At 50.7% G+C, this 16,055-nt stretch overlaps 6 protein-coding genes across 6 annotated transcripts; 4 read left to right on the forward strand and 2 right to left on the reverse strand.

Annotated features, from left to right (window-relative positions):
• Positions 1 to 185: 185 nt before the first annotated feature.
• IAR55_006885 (uncharacterized protein) lies at positions 186 to 2,501 on the forward strand (the record flags this gene model as incomplete). Its single annotated transcript, XM_066949963.1, has 12 exons — positions 186 to 381; positions 466 to 550; positions 629 to 940; positions 1,002 to 1,079; positions 1,138 to 1,150; positions 1,221 to 1,241; positions 1,295 to 1,405; positions 1,458 to 1,606; positions 1,667 to 1,811; positions 1,863 to 2,052; positions 2,113 to 2,341; positions 2,417 to 2,501. The coding sequence occupies 12 exons, from the start codon at positions 186 to 188 to the stop codon at positions 2,499 to 2,501; spliced, it is 1,614 nt and encodes a 537-aa protein (XP_066799655.1).
• A 540-nt stretch (positions 2,502 to 3,041) lies between these two features.
• Positions 3,042 to 4,064, reverse strand: IAR55_006886 (uncharacterized protein; the record flags this gene model as incomplete). Its single annotated transcript, XM_066949964.1, has 2 exons — positions 3,042 to 3,595; positions 3,851 to 4,064. 2 exons carry the CDS (start codon positions 4,062 to 4,064, stop codon positions 3,042 to 3,044), a joined length of 768 nt encoding a protein of 255 aa, XP_066799656.1.
• Positions 4,065 to 4,305: 241 nt separating this feature from the next.
• IAR55_006887 (uncharacterized protein) lies at positions 4,306 to 4,866 on the reverse strand (the record flags this gene model as incomplete). The annotated part of the gene is made up of 4 exons (XM_066949965.1): positions 4,306 to 4,401; positions 4,467 to 4,523; positions 4,588 to 4,775; positions 4,848 to 4,866. The coding sequence occupies 4 exons, from the start codon at positions 4,864 to 4,866 to the stop codon at positions 4,306 to 4,308; spliced, it is 360 nt and encodes a 119-aa protein (XP_066799657.1).
• Positions 4,867 to 5,486: 620 nt separating this feature from the next.
• IAR55_006888 (uncharacterized protein) lies at positions 5,487 to 8,079 on the forward strand (the record flags this gene model as incomplete). Its single annotated transcript, XM_066949966.1, has 9 exons — positions 5,487 to 5,711; positions 5,839 to 6,040; positions 6,129 to 6,302; positions 6,360 to 6,539; positions 6,609 to 6,890; positions 6,942 to 7,028; positions 7,078 to 7,481; positions 7,546 to 7,653; positions 7,717 to 8,079. The coding sequence occupies 9 exons, from the start codon at positions 5,487 to 5,489 to the stop codon at positions 8,077 to 8,079; spliced, it is 2,025 nt and encodes a 674-aa protein (XP_066799658.1).
• A 2,841-nt stretch (positions 8,080 to 10,920) lies between these two features.
• IAR55_006889 (uncharacterized protein) lies at positions 10,921 to 11,763 on the forward strand (the record flags this gene model as incomplete). The annotated part of the gene is made up of 5 exons (XM_066949967.1): positions 10,921 to 10,948; positions 11,090 to 11,153; positions 11,229 to 11,244; positions 11,315 to 11,413; positions 11,509 to 11,763. The coding sequence occupies 5 exons, from the start codon at positions 10,921 to 10,923 to the stop codon at positions 11,761 to 11,763; spliced, it is 462 nt and encodes a 153-aa protein (XP_066799659.1).
• Positions 11,764 to 12,520: 757 nt separating this feature from the next.
• IAR55_006890 (uncharacterized protein) lies at positions 12,521 to 15,992 on the forward strand (the record flags this gene model as incomplete). The annotated part of the gene is made up of 2 exons (XM_066949968.1): positions 12,521 to 15,901; positions 15,978 to 15,992. 2 exons carry the CDS (start codon positions 12,521 to 12,523, stop codon positions 15,990 to 15,992), a joined length of 3,396 nt encoding a protein of 1,131 aa, XP_066799660.1.
• Between the last annotated feature and the right edge of the window lie 63 nt (positions 15,993 to 16,055).

Genomic DNA, 16,055 nt, shown 5'->3' on the forward strand with positions numbered 1-16,055 from the left:
AGAGCACTTACTCGGACGCCTCCAACGGCTAAATCTACACTCCTTTGACAATCCCATATACCCTTTGCGTACCGATCAGTCCGCCCGTATACCTCAATCGACGCTCACTCCTCCCCACAACGTCCGTTCTCCGTTCTCGCTGGTCGAACCTTCTACACCCTCGGTAGAAACTCCTCTTCCTCAAGATGCGTACACAGGCCGCATTCTCCATCTTCCTCTTGACGGCCCTGGCTATGCTAAGCGGTCTGGCACTCGGCGCCAAAGACCACTGGATCATCACCACTGCGCAACCGCTGATGCTGGCGAGGGTCGACCCGATCGTCAATCCTTACGCCGTCAGTAGTCATGTGCACCACGTCGTTGGTGCTTCCAACTTTGGCTGTGAGTGACACCTCGATTCGTCCAAAATCTCTTGATCATCAAGGGAGACACCCAAGTGTGACGTGTGCTGACTCGATTAAACAGGGCATGCTAACAGTCCTGAGGTTCAACAAGAGGCCTCGTGCTCTTCCGCCATCATCGGTGATGACAGGTCTAATTACTGGGCACCGTACGTCCTTCATTTTCCTACATTGGCATGCCGATGCTACATTGCGAGCCCGCCCCGCCGCTGATATCCTCTCTGCAGCCAACTTTACTACCAATTCACCAATGGCAGCTTTGCACCTATTCTCGGTGGAGCACGTATCTACTACTTCGTCAAATCGAAAGATGTCAAGCCATACCCGCCTGCTCTTCAGATGATATCAGGTACCGCTATGTCCAAGAACCTCTCAGACACCAAGACATTGGGGGTGATGATCTCCTGTGATCATGGACTTCAGACTCCTTGGCTTCCCAATGGTACTAGTCACCCTGGCGGTTGCTCTACCATTTCGTTGGGCATCTTCTTCCCAAGCTGCGGGTTGGAAAATGGTGCCATTACTTCGCACGATTACTTGTAAGCTTCCTTCTCATCTCGTCAAAGCGAGAAGGGACGACTGACAGTCAATTGGCTGCAGCTCGCATTTAGCTTGGCCTCAGAGCTATAATGGACCTGATCTCGTTGATGATCCAAACGGTGTACATTGCCCAGACTCGTGAGTGGAGCTCGGTTGATACAGTAGGAGCGAGACTGACCTATAATTTCCAATACAGTCACCCAATCAAGGTCAGTGGAAGGTCTCATTGGTGAATGTACCTAGTCGAGAAGATACGAACTAACATATCATGCCCTATAGTACCCTACTATCTTTGCGGAGGTGAGAATTGCGTTGTAACGTTGGCAAAGAGTCGCTCTAATTACGGTTCTTAGTTTAACTACTACCTTGACGACGCACACCCTTGGCGAAATGACGACTGCACACTGATTCTCGGTAATGGCGATTGCAGTGGCAATACCTACCATGCGGACTTCATCAACGGAGTGAGATCATTGCTTGTACCAGCTGAACGATAACTCTGACTCCCTGTCTCAGTGGAAAGCGTCGACGCTCGCAAGTGCCATTGAACAGTGTGGCGATGGCAACGGCCCAGGGGAGAATCTCGGGGCGTGCGCTCCACTGAAGGCGTCGATGAGCGAGGAGAACTCATGGGAATGTCGCCTGGAGGGTCAGATTCCAGATGAGTGAGGGGCCTTTTCCATCATTCCTTCCTACCTGGGCTAATTTATCTTCCCTCTGCCCAGACAAGTCGGCCTCGTTCGTCCTATCAAAAAGCTTCCCGGTTGCAACCCCGTCTGGAAGTCCGACGTCAGCAAGAAACCTACGTGCAATCCAAAGGTCGAGAACCCCGGATGGGCCGCACCTAATACCTACTTTGAGAATCTCAAGGTAAGTGGCAGGCACGCTCGGAGCACTAGTACTGACGGATGATCTGTTCAGTTCCGGAACCACATCCCAATGGCACTTCCCGAAGTCAGCAACGCTTCCGAAGCGTACAAGATCGTACCATCACTAGGCGACACCGGAGCTTCCAAGGTCGGCGAGTGGGGTACTGAAGGCAGCAATCAAGATACACAGCAAGTCGGAAGCCTGCAGGCCATCATAAACAGCTTGGCGCCTGATGTGACACGTAAGTCAAATCAGATCAGCCTTACAAACGAAACGCTAATAGGTCTCTGGGAATGTCTAGCCGGACCTGTCGTTGCCCTGGCAGCTGCACCGGACGCCACCGATGCGGGATCTGCCAATACCCCCTCCGAATCTGCTGAAGCGACGGAAGCGATAGGTGTTATTGCCATTGCGCAGAACGCCACCTCCACTGCCGTTGGTGACCACGAAACCGCCACGTCGAAGGTCAAACCCTCCACGTCGATCGATACTTCTGAGACGCCCGCACAGCCTACAGGCAAGGTGTGCAAGTGAGTGATAGATGTTTCATTTGTGTCGTCGAGTGAATCAGTCAAGAGATGCTGATAAGAGATTCTCCCATACAGACCGCCCAAAAAGCGAGGTATCCTCTCCAACCTGAATCTGAAGGAGCATCTCCGTCGCTCGAGGCATCATACTATCCATCACTGAGGGCCAAGCCAATATTCATCACAATTTCAGATATTTTGCGCAGCTCCCAACCATTCTCCGTGGTCTCATCCTCATCCGCTGGTAGTTGTGATCGTATTCCTGTCAACCTTGCGCTTTTCTTTTCGCTTTGTCTCATCTTTTAGGCGTCGAGCAGTGCTCACGCTACTTTTTGCTGTCCATTCGCATCTGGGCTTGTATATTCGATACATGATATCCCATTTCTGACGTATACCCATCTTGCTCTTCATGGGGAGATGCAACTTCCATCGATTCCATGGTTGTGCCGTCCTCGGGATACCGAGCTCTGCCAGGGGCGCCATTGGGCCTTTCATTGGAATGGACAATGGAATGGATAATGAAGAGGTCGTCCGCGAGTAAACCAAGTCGCATCTGTTACAGGAATGAGCTCTTTCGCAGCAACGATCATCTGACATAGCGGATTATCCTATTAATACAACCAGTTGTACCTACGGTGTTTGTCGTGATCGTTGTCATCATAAAATGCTCGTTTCCTTTCGAGTCATGAGCATGAAAAGTCACCTAACCTAACACATCCGTTCTCAACACCCACTTATCTCCACTGATCACCTCATCTCCCTCATGTTTCATACACCCACCTCCGCTCATCCCGTGCCAATGTAACAATGCTCTTCCAGCTTTTGGCTCGACGGTTATCTTCCCTTCTGATCCTGTGACTTTCCCTTTCTTTCCACCTGTCAAAGCAGTACCACCACCGCCACCGCCACCGCCACCGGCACTACCAGCAGCTTTCTTTCCCCCACCCTTCCCTCTCGATGACGAGTTTGTTGTCGGATTAGGATGAGGGTAGAAACTCGTTCCTCCACCTTGTACATCCTCCGTGAGATAGATCAATAATGTCCAACAACTCAATCTCCGACTCTCGACATCCAAAGTGGGCATATCGTAATGGCCCCTGAAATAAGTCGAAGGGGGATAATGATAGACTCGGATATTAGGGGAGAGTAGGGCGGGTCCGGAAGTAGGACGATAGGGGGGTGAGATATGTGATAGGTGGGGCGTAAGGAGGGGGAGGAGGGAAGAGGCGATTGATGGGGATGGGAGGGAGGTTCGGTCTATAGTAGATCGATGGACGTAATATGTCAGTGTAAGCGAAGCGTACATGATAGTGAACACGTCTTTGGTGAAAAGGAGTCGTCGAAACAAGAGCTGAAACGAAAGGTGAAAGGAACATTGACAGTCGAATCTCAGTGCTATATGGATGAACAAACGAAACATCAGAATTGAACAGGCAACGAATGCTCTGACTTGCCAAGAGCACAAAGATAGCCATACAGATCCACGACCGAACAACGACAAGAATCACTCACTCCCTGTCCGTTCTGCCTCACCCTTTCCCGCTTTCTTAGGTCCCTCCATAGTCAGCTCTAAGGCCCATCGTCGGACGGCTGCCAGATCTGAGGCAGTGAAGAAGTTGTCGATGATGTAGATTTGGGACGGAAGGATGGTCGTCAGTGTGGCCTTGGGGTTGGGTTTGATGGGTGGGAACGATCCGGACGGTTCCGAGTCGGACATCAGCATCATGCATTGGTGTTTCACGCGTATGAGAGGGCTCAGATAGACTGGACTCGAGATCAGATGAGCAGATGGATCAAGGTCGCAAGTATTCCGAGACTGCAATCCGGCTTTGATCTCATCAACAAAATGAGACTGAGAAAGTGGTGACATCATCAGAGAACATCCTCTCAACAGACACCGGTCCCAGTTGACAGCTTCAAGATGTTGCACTGAGCATGATCATACCGACAGATTGCATCTCGTATCGCTACAGCACAGATAGCGATCTCGCGGTCTGGTACACTGCATCCTCGAATGTCGTCGTCTCCACCTTCATCACACCTAGCTCCGTCTCACAACGCGTCTGACCGGACCGACAACGGATTCCAGCCGTCAGCTTTTCTCTCATTGTAGAGGCGATACACTCACCTTGAACATGATATGTGACGAATCTTCATTGACAAAGTACTTCAGATCATCACTGTTCTAGTACTGACGTATCAGCAACTCTACCCGAACAGCCATATCATCACATGCATGAGGGACACACCTCAAACCCAAGGATGAATACCACTCGCGCAACCCCATCACCACTTCCTGAACTGACCTGTCGTCCGACTCCACTCGTGATAGATCGGATATAAGGACATCCATCAGGTTTGATACACGTCTTTATGGTCGATAACATGTCTTGAGCGAGATATGGCACAAGTGAAGCCGAAGAAAGGAAGAAAGTGACTGAGAGGAAGAACAGTGAGGGTCAGCTGCGAGAAGATCCAGGAAGAGAGGACAGGACGAGTCACCACTTACTTGTGTGGTGGAAGGTCATGATTGGCTTTCCGAGGATCCGGGTTAGTGTTTTCGTGCAGCAGCGAGTGCGTAAAGGACAGTCGAAGAGTGAAAGATGCTTTCAACTAGAGAAGAGCCGATATGATGTCGCAGGGGACGCTGTGTTCGACCAAGGGGGCTTCATTGTCGAGATGGACAAAGGAGGTACCCCGCCTTGACTTCTAGTCATTGTGTCAATGGTTAGAAAGTCATGAAAGGCGAATCTGAGGCGCAGTGATATCAGTCGAAGAAGGCACACTCTAGACTCTTCGGCTCTTGCAGAGTGATCCTCAGGAAGTGAAGAGAGAAATAGATCACTGAGCACACCGAGTAGAAGGTGTACTTGCCATTTCGCGACAGATCGTTTCAGCTTCCCGGCGATCGTCTTACGATGCTCTGCTCAAAAACATGCTTGTCAAGAGCGATCAGAGAGAGCTACTAGATGCGTGTACACTAGAAATATGCCCTGTCTTACATGACAGCGACTGGCTCATTGTTGATCGGTGGTTGGAGCCCCACTCAGCGACAACAACCCAAGACGAGACGCGACGACAAATGTGTCGAAATCAAAAGTCAATCCCATCCTTCTCCATCTGCCCTATCTTGTATAGGTCATACGAGATGTCTGTTACGGGCCCCAAAACCGCCAATTCTTCACCTAGTCGGATACGAAAGACTCCTGCCGAGGTCACGGCTGCCATCAACCCATCTACCAAACGAAGGTTGTGGATCACCCTGTCTTTTCCTCTGTTGATTGTTTTGGCAATTCCATTCTGGTGGTATGTCACTTCGATAGAGAGGATACCCCTACCAGAGAGCAGGATAGCCGCTTTGGAAAACGCTACAGTGGGTAGTCGTCCCTCACGTTTTCCTTGATCAGTACTTTCTAGTATCTACATGCGACTGTAACACAGAACAGCTGTGCCATCTTGTCTTGAACTTCTGCTAATCCGGCCTTGTGACCTGATCACAGCTTCCCTCGATACGCCCCAAAATACTGTTCACAGCAGACGTCGATGCCTTCCCAACTCCTCCACCTGGGAGGGCCGTATTTGAACACAAGGTAATCCTTCAGAGTCTTGCGAGGGAAGTGTTGAAAGGTATCGATGGGATCTATGAACAGAGAAGACCAAAGAAGCTCAGAAACTGGGATTTGGTCTATGACGATGATAAACGTGAGCTGTGGATCTCATCGTTGTAACGAAACTCATTCGCCTGAGAGCGCAAGAGAGGAGTGCTAAAGCTCGATTATCGCGCTTATAGGCGAACATACTCCTCTGCGCCTGCATATCCGACGTTGGGAACACGCCAATACCTCCTGGCCCCTGGAACCATACGTCCAAGCCAGCGAGACGGGACTCATGACCAGCGGGATCAAAGGGGGCACCCTGGTCATCCCCGTCCATCCTTCTCAGATAGGCGATCGGTTCTTGAAACGTACGTTCGGCTGAAAACGTAAACAGCAGTACAGCTGACGTCTACTACTCACCGCAGAGCACTACAAAATCGCTATAATCAACTCTCTACTTGGGCTTTACCCTCCCGACCCTCCTGAGATTCCATTGCGAGCGCTCAAATATTCACCGAATATCACGTTGAGCTTCGTGCTGCTGAATGAAGACTCGTCGGAGGGAAGCTATGTGCGAAGTTGGGATATAGAAGGTGCCATTCGCGGTGAGAAATTTAGTCCTCGTTTCTGGTCGGAGTGGAAAACGGGCTGGGCTGACAAGGGCAGACTCATAGACCACTTGCTTCCACATCTCGAACTATTGTCGCCAATTTTCAACTTCACTATTGAATCACAGCTACTATATCACGCTCCATTGACGTTTGAACCCACTTACAATGCGACTGATGCAGCTGGCAATCAACGCGCTATCGACGCAGCCATAGAAACAGGCAAGGGCGACGAGGAGAATGCGAAGGCCGTGGCGAAGGAGCTGGCAGATGAGCAAACCGAGAAAGCTTGGATCATAGATGAGGAGCAAATGAAAGTGTTCGTGAACTCGGAACGGTGGTCTCTCGGTAAGTCCCTTCTCACATGGAAGCTCCATGTTGCTAAATTGATATTGGCAGATTCCGGAAGTACGAACAATCCTGTACTCAGATTCCTGCTCTATGTCCCTGCCGCCAAACACAGACCCATGCGGCTGTCCACTCCAGGTATGTGCCCCGGTTAAGACAAACCTGCGGCTGGCTAATATCAGCGCAGACTCGGCACAATCATTCCTCCTTCCACAATTCGGCGGAGTAGTCCTACTCAACCCACCGCCTTCTACTCCATCAGCCTCAACATACCATTTACCTTTTTCAGCTCTCACCCCTGCGTTCCACCTCTTCACTCAACATCTCTACTCCCTTCTGGCGTTGCCTCCGACACCAGATAAAATTCACCCTTCACCGCCGCCTACACCGCTTCACGCTCCTTCCAGTCTCATTCAGCCTATCACGCCATGGCAAGTCCACCAAGTGCTCTTGGCGCGCACGAGGGAGAACAGTGAAGAGGCCAGGAAGACATTGATGGGGATAGTGAGGTTGGTGAAGAAGATCCGGGAAATGAAAGTCGGACAAGTGGTGAGAGGCAAAGTGTTGGGCGCTGTAGAGAGGTTGGAGCAGGTATGTCTCTGAGTATCTATGCTTCCTTCAAGTGTGTGGCTTATATGAGCCGGATCTACCGTAGCTATCAAGCAATAACACCGCCTTGGAGATGTTCATTCTCACTCGGGATGCGGTAGGATTAGCAAACCAAGCTTTCTTCGACCCAACAATGATGGGCTTGTTGTATTTTGTGGGTCTTAAGCTTTCTCACTCCGGTCGCATGAGCCGAGCTCATCCGTACGAACTGAAATAGCCCGACGAACACAAGTTCGCGGTGTATACTCCGCTATTCGCGCCAATTGCTGTACCACTCATCTTGGGGCTGATCAAAGAGTTCTTGGCCTGGAAGAGGAGAAGAGGAGCGAAGCGTCAGACAATGCCGACTGCGTCGGGATCGCCGGTAGCGAGGGACAGGGAGTTGGAAGGAAGACAGCAGACAGTAAACGAGGACGCAAGCCCGGCGTTCGAGCAGACCGAAGTGTCGGAGACGCAATTCGCAGGGGTTGAGCTCGCTACGCAGTCCAACGAAGCGAACGACGGCGAGAGATTGACAGACCTGGACACTGCTACAACCGAGCGAAGATCACTGAGGTCGCGCTCGAAGCGATTGAGGTGATGTGATGTATATTGATATCGGCGGGTCGCAGCTGCTATCGTGACGAGGCGTTTGACATTGTCCACACGTCGGAATCAATCGAGTATACAGCACTTGAAACGGTACTTTTCCCGCAGGCAGGCATTGGTGCATGTGAATGTAATTTCGCATTTTCTCTTTTGCTTGTCATCCTCCTGAGCACGTCCAGTACACTCTGCTATCTCTAGCATTACCTGCGATCCTTAAGATATGGCTTCTTGACTGAAGCCCTCTGAGACAACCAGTCTCTCCAAAGCAAATCAAGTCTGTACATGAATTAGAAGCCTCACAGAGCAGCATGTGCTTCTTGGAAGACCACCAACTGTCTTCCACCCTTTGTTTCATGTGGTCCAGGATGATCTTGCTCTGCCCTTGCCTTCCCGAGTAGTCTATGAGGGCCTGCAGCATAGGCCAAAAAAAGGCTACAAGTTCCCAAGTCACACCACAAAGACCTGTCAGGTTCTGCATACTCATCCCAAACATTGACATTGCATCACAGAATGGCCCAATACACCTCAAACAACTATGATCTTACTGTGGGTTTATCTGAAGACAGTACCACCACCAACCATCAAGGCATAAGCACAGATCATGGTAAGCTGTGGTACAAGCTTACCTGCTTGCTGCGCACCTGGAGAGACAGCGGTTCTGACTCACAGTAGCATCTGACAGGGACTTACAAGAGTTTGAGCAAGCGTTGCAAGCCCAACTGTTGAGTGATCAGGCTTTCCAGTCCTCTCTTCAGGACTCTTCATCAGAATACCCATACTTCTGCTTCCTTCCGGTGAGTTGTGGCAGTCGATTCTTTTAGCCAAGGGGCCTGATTGCAGACTATGAGGTCAGGATGATTACTGGATTGGGCCACAGTCCGACACACCAAAAACCATATGCGACACCCCAAAGTCTTTCACCAAATTTAGCACCAATTACAATGGCTTCAATCACTTGAGAAGGAGCAGTCTGCCCTGGGGTATGCATGCCCAATACACTGAGAAAACAAAAGCTAGAGCAACCAATCTTGATGGGCAAAGAAGCAAGACTCAAAAGCCTAAATTGGTGCTCACCAGTCACAAAACCTTTGTCACCCATAGGACCTCATCAAACATCAAGCCCTACCCATCAAACAACCAGCCCTCCCCATCGAACATCAAGCCCTCCCCACGCTCATATGCGTCCGTCGCATCTACCTCTGACAGAAGACCAGTAGGTTCCCCACCCTCAAAGCAGACCAGTGGCAAGACTACAAACCCCTTCACTGAATCCTATGCTTCTACTTTATCCAATACCAAGAAAGGAACACATGAGACCAGTGATCATGTGTACCCTGGCAAAAAAGCCTTTGACAGGCCTCAGCCATCACATCCAAGTTCGACTAATCATGGTTCCTGGCGTGCAGAGACAAAGAAAGGAAACATCCTTGATCTACCCTCAGTCTACAAGCATACACAAGAAGATGTAGAATGGTTCACCAGCAAGCGCCAGGAAATATGTGACACACTTCTAAAAGCTGATGCTGCAGCCATCACTATTGAGCCTGCAGCTGGGTTAATCAACAACCCTGGTTGCAACACTGTCACATGTATCAGCCAAAGTGGGCGTCTGACCAAAGAAGACACAAAAATTGCCATCTTCCTTGAATCTTCCTCACCCAGCCTTGATAGGCCAAAGTACTGTGTCAGTCACCCAGAATGTGCCAAAAAGCTCTTTGAACATCAACCTGAGAAAATAGCCAAGATCACAACAGTCATGAATAACAGAGAGGCATTTGTGGTGGCGTCAAAGGCATTGACTGGCATGGAGAAAGGACTGTCAAACCACATGCTCAGGGCAAACATGCGTCCATATGTGCTGGGCTACAATTTATGTGGATGTCAACACTGTAAAGCATGTGTGACTGCATCAGTGCCACTTAAGCCTGACCATGACACAAAAAGATTGTGCTCATCAGCAGATTGTGGAACAACAGTCCATCTGAGCACTGCTTCAAACTGTGAAGGTTGTGAGTTTAAGAGCTCGCATCATGTTGCAGCCTTCTCATGGAAAGATCGAGACGGAAGCAGCACTAGGACCGACCCAGAGCTCTATACAAGTAAGTCAAAGGTTCTATGCAGCATCCTGTTGTAAGGTTGCATCACTGACTTCATTCTGAAGATGCTCTTGGTTGCATCAAAAGTACACGCAGAATCCTAGAGAAGGGCGAGGATAAGGCCAAAAACAGCTTATTGAGGGCTGCTTCTTCTATGACCCATACTTTGTCACACCAAACTGGAGGACGTCCCATGTCCAGTCATGTCACAAAGAAGTCAAACAATAGCTTTGCAGCTCTTGGCGAGGAGGGTTAGACTGTTCTGAGGATGAGGGCAATAGTCTCTAGTCTCTCTTCTCTAACGGAGTAGGACCCATCAAATCTGAGAACTGTTGTAAAGTGACATTGCGGGAACCTAGATGCGTATATTTCTAAACAATGGTGATCTTGTGTAACCTTTTGTAACAACGTTGATGATATTCCACAAAGCATGATGACCTTGTGTCATGGATTGGGGGGCAGAACACAACGGAGCTAGGATGGGAATGGAGAGACAACCCAAGGGAGGTTCGGTAGCTAGATTATTGGGGGATACTTTTCTCTTTGAATGAAAGAGAGATTCTTTTCGGACGAGATTACGGTCAGATTATATCGATGACGTCAAAACCCGTCCAATCCCATCTCGACCTTTTTAGAAAGTCATCCATTCCATATACACCTTCACCTTGGTCATAAATGAATCGTCTCGATTTCTTCTTCTCTTCTACGTAGCTTAGAATCAAACACATTTACACAATATGTCGCTCTCAGGATCAGCCGCTGAAGGTCAGTGAATCCCTTCTTTGGCACGATCGCATGTATCACTGCTTCTACCGTCGCTGGCGCTTCTTCTATCTGCGATTTCGGTGAACGTCCGGAAACAGAGCCTGGAAACAGCTGGCTGATGGCTCATCATTCATGCTCTAGATTTCAACAAGACCGGTGATGGTGTGCTTCACTATGACGAAGCAACGGGACCAGCGCCCACCGTGTATGTACCCAACTCTATGGTCATGGCTTGCGCGCGCTAACCCTCAATCGTTCTTCTTTCGATATTCGCAATCAGCGAGAACCCCGCAGGTGTGAGTACGACCATGCTATGCTTACTGCCTTCGGTATGGGACACTGACAGTATCTGAATCCATTTGCTAGGTCTTTCCTCAAGTCGGTGGAACCTCAGCCGAGACAGGAACAGTACCAGGATCAGGACCACCCGATCACCATGGAGATGTGAGAGGTGTTTTCGGAAACGTGAGTGCGAATTTCATTCCAGTGGTCTCGTTCCCCCCTCGAAGCATCATATCGCGAGAACGTGATTCTGACCCTCGTACATGACCGCAACGCAGCCCCAGATGTTCAAGGACACTTTCGGCACTCTTTCGTCTGCATTCACGGACGCGATCAACGCCGTTGAGGATGAATCTGCGTCGGGTCTCGGAACGGTCGCCAAAGCCTTGATCAAGAAGTTGGAATCTATGCGAGATGAGATCGACGGTTGGAGGACCGGGAAGGGTTTACCCGAGGTCGAAGAGGCTGGCGGAGAGAGGAATGAAGATGTTGAGCGGGCGGAGGGCGATGGTGGTGGTCTGTACGCCGATTAGGAGGAGTGGGTAGATCATCTGGAATACGATTGAATGTTATCGACAAGCAAGAAGTCTAAGTGAGTCTGAGTAGAGCGTACGTTAGAGTGAGCATCACGACTCCACGGGAGCTAACATCATTTGATAGTTGTATGCCGGTCAGCGTAAAAAGCATATGCAACATGAATGAAATCGGGATCCGCCCAACCGTTTCTCTAAAAACTGATACAATTGTTAGATACACGTCAAGCAATCGTATGCGAGGCCTGCAGTCAGACCATGGAGGTATTACATCTGCACACCAATTCGACGATCATTTGCTGATCGTTCCAGCCACTGATCACCAGGTTTTCTTCCTCCCCAGCCCATATTTCAATATCACCTAGAACCGTTGGTCATTCCACCTTCGTCTTGTGTCTGACCCGCCATTCCCCACAACTCAACAATGAGTGATCAGAGTATCGCTCACATATGCATTATCCCGAGGTGCTATTGTGATGTTTGTCATTCTTCTTCTGCCTTTGTCTGCGTCACACTTTACCCACACTCACTTTTCGTATCGACGTTTTCTTTTACCTATAATCGAACTTCGACTTCCACTTTGCACTCACTCTCTTTTCTCGCTGGCCGATCTCTGCGCACACTGTTGTATCCGCACGCTCTTTCTCTCGAAAACATTAAGTATAATAAGGGGGCATCTGGTGAGTGCAAGATCGTGGAGCATCTTCCAATCGGTAGCTTATACAATCACTCTCCTAGCCCTTACTTCCTTCCCGCCATGCTCCTTTATCTACCATCGACATTGTTCCTCTGGATAGTTTTTGCCGTCCCACAGGTGGTCCTCGCGTCGACTATCGGACCAATCACTCTCATTCTTCCACTTTCGCAACAGTCGCCACCAGTGGCCAGAGTCAAGCAGGCTTACTCCTTCACCTTCTCCCCATCGACGTTCAACACGACCTCATCCGCCTCTCCGTTGAGCTACACGGCCTTCAATCTCCCACCCTGGGTTTCCTTCTCTGGTGGCACACGGACATTCACTGGACAACCTACTGAGGCGGATGTCGGTAGTCGTGAAGTATCAATCACTGCGACGTCCCCCGATGGACAGTCTTCATTGACGGATCATGTCACGCTTTTCGTATCGGACAAATCTGGCGAAATCGTCCTGACAAATCCATTGGCAGACCAACTCGTTTCCTCGGATTCAGCGATAACCTCTGCGTACCCTTATCCTGTCAACTCGCCTCTGTTTCCCGGAGTTCGAGTCCCACCAAATTGGTCGTTTTCCCTTGGATTCCTACCGTCGACGTTTACGGCCCCGACAAGAGTCTTCTACTCTGCGAGTCTCGCCGACGGATCACCGTTACCCGACTGGTTGTACTTCAACAATCAGACAGTCACGTTCGACGGAGTAACGCCGCAATCAGTCAGTGGGACAACGTACGATCTCATTCTCTCCGGCTCGGACGTTTTGGGGTACGCGGATATCCACCAGTCGTTCAAGGTGATCGTTGCAGCTCATGACTTGCAGGTCATCTCACAACCAGTCATAAACATGACCATCGGCTATCCGGTCGATCTGTCCATCAAAGACGTAGTCTTCGGGAGTCTGACGGTCGATGGCAAGGCGAACATAAAGGCAGACGATGCGAATTTCGCGCTCGACACCTCTTCGGTTAGCTGGTTGACTTATACCCCAAGCAATATGAGTGTGGCGGGTACCCCACCTTCTGGGCAATTCACATTCAGCCTTCCCGTTACCATCACAGGCAACTACGGTGATACCGCGCAAACGAAGCTCGCCATCAACTTATTCCCTTCTGTGTTCATTTCCGATCGGCCAGATTCGATGATTCTCCGCGTTGGACACGCCTTCGACTTACCTATTGGGCAGTATCTTTCCAACGCTACGACCAACGCAATTAATACCAGCGCAACCTTCAGCCCCAAAGACACTTCTGCCTGGCTGAAATACTCAGCAAGCGACATGAGCTTGACAGGAACTCCACCGGAAGACACAGATTACGACTCCGTGACGGTTCATCTCCAGGCTCAAGATCTTGTGACCAACGTTTGGTCTCAGACCACTCTGACCCTTGCTCTCATGTCGAATGGCACCGCTGCGTCAACGCATGCTCATCCTCACATGCATCACGGTCTGTCAAAGGGAACGACCCTCGCAATCGCTCTCATCTGTTCTTTGGTAGGCATGTTGGCTCTGGGCTTCTTGCTTGTCACGTGTTCTCGACGAAGAAAGGCATCTCGGCAGGCCAAAGCCCTTGAAGAGGGTTTGGAAAAGGAGGAACGAGAAGCCGGGAAATGGTCTTATGAAGCGGCGGAGACTCCAGCGCTGGAATACACCGAGAAGATGGGAGGTGACCCAGCCACTACACAGATGCTGAACGCTGTGATGGGAATGGCTTCGACCAGCGACACGACAGTGGTCAACTCTGTTCCACATCTCCCTACTGGAATCACCAACGCAACCAGTGTCAGTACAACTACAAGAGTCGCCAAGAAAAGCTTCCTTTCCAATCCGTTCGCATCGAAGAAGAACGGTCGTATCCCTCCCAAGATCTCGAACCCTATCATAATGCCTTCCCTATCGAATGCTGCGTTCCAAGCTCAACTGGCTGCCGCGGTTGATTCTGCGGGTATAGTGAATCGGACCGGGACAGCGTACTCTAGCCGATCAGGAACTTCGGCTTCGGGTACGATGGAGGACGAAGATCTGGATGGAGAAGGCGACGATTTCACAGCTTCCGGCAGTGAGGTTGACAGAAGTAGAGCGGGAAGCAAAGCGAGCCAAAGGTCAGATTTGACAGGGCAGACGAGACGGACGACCATCACCGAAGATTCCCAATTCGCTGGATCAGGGTTCTCCGGTTCAGGTCAAAGCTCGAGAGCGAGTTGGGAAAGCGAGCCCCCGTTCGTCTGGACGTCGGCAGATACTCCCCGAGGTAGCGAAAGCGTAAGTGAGGTAGGAGCCACCGGTACCAGTGGTGGAGCCTCCACGGTGGGAACACCCAGTGAGGTCACTCATGAGACGGGTACTGGAACGGGAACAGGGACTGCATTCTCTTCGATGAGAGCATTGGATTCCAACGCACCTGTACAGAGAGCGGATTTCCGCCTTGTCCCTTCCTCCCGCGCACCCACTCCACCAGGTGTGGACTCGAGCGATGACGGGATGGGTGAGATCTCGATCGATAACATCCATTTCCCGACCGATTCCGATATCGCACATACCGAATCTTCTTATACGGCCGGGGACGATGTAATTATCACAACCGCCAGTCGGGTCGATGCGAGAAGGACACTGGACAGTCCTGCGGCGGCGAGCCTGGCGAGTAGTCATACTGAACGTGGAGCTCCCAGTCCTGTCATGACAACCCATTCTAGGTTGGTCAGTTTCGGTCGACAGAGGACAGTGGCAGTGGAACAGACGGGCGGTATTGTCAGTCAAAGTGCTGTAGTGGAAGCGGGAAGCGTCGGGTTGGGTATCGCCGTCGGCGCAAGCAGCACCAGTGTCGATGGTCGAGCAGGAGCAGGAGGGACACCGGTGACGGCTAGATCTGGCACAACCGTAACTCCACCGCCTGATAATCCTTCACCTCAACCCCCTCGAGCGGCTTTCACTCGACAACAAGCTCGACCAAGGGCTCCCGTCCCACTGCCCCCTTCGAGAAGTGCCACGCCACCTTCAAGTCTGCCTTCCTTACCTGCACTTCCGACACTGCCCTCCACGACCTCAGCGACTTCCCGAAAGCATCGCCAACCAGCATCCGGTTCTAGACAGCAATCACCACTTGCTAGTCCTCAGCGGATACTGTTAGGAGTCTCGGAACCATTCCATTTCTACCCACCATTATCCATAACTCCTTCCACTTCGTCCTCGTCGACCAGCTCATCCATCTCCGGAGGGGCGGGAAAGAACAGAGCGAGAGAAGGAGCAGAATATCTCGCTTTCGTAGAGGAGAAAGAGCCAGGAGGGAAAGGGATGATGAAGAGATTGGTGGAGTTGCCAGATTGGTTACATTTCGAAGATGGGGAATTGTGGGGCGTACCGACTGAAGCGAACAGAGGTGAAGTGGATTTGAGGATTGTGGAGAGGAGAGGAGACGCTGAGAGGGTGGTGGGCAGATTTGCTTTGGAGGTGAGTATTTTACTAACTGGTCGGGCAGGCATAGAAATTGGCAAGACGCTGATCCGTGATCTCGATTCTTGCTCAGGTGGTCGGAAGATGATGTGAGATTTTGTCTTTCAAGAGGGAGATGGCGATGTTCATATTTCGATTTTGTTCCCTTTCC

The sequence above is a fragment of the Kwoniella newhampshirensis genome (assembly GCF_039105145.1).
Source record: "Kwoniella newhampshirensis strain CBS 13917 chromosome 10 map unlocalized Ctg14, whole genome shotgun sequence".
Classification (NCBI taxonomy): domain Eukaryota; kingdom Fungi; phylum Basidiomycota; class Tremellomycetes; order Tremellales; family Cryptococcaceae; genus Kwoniella; species Kwoniella newhampshirensis.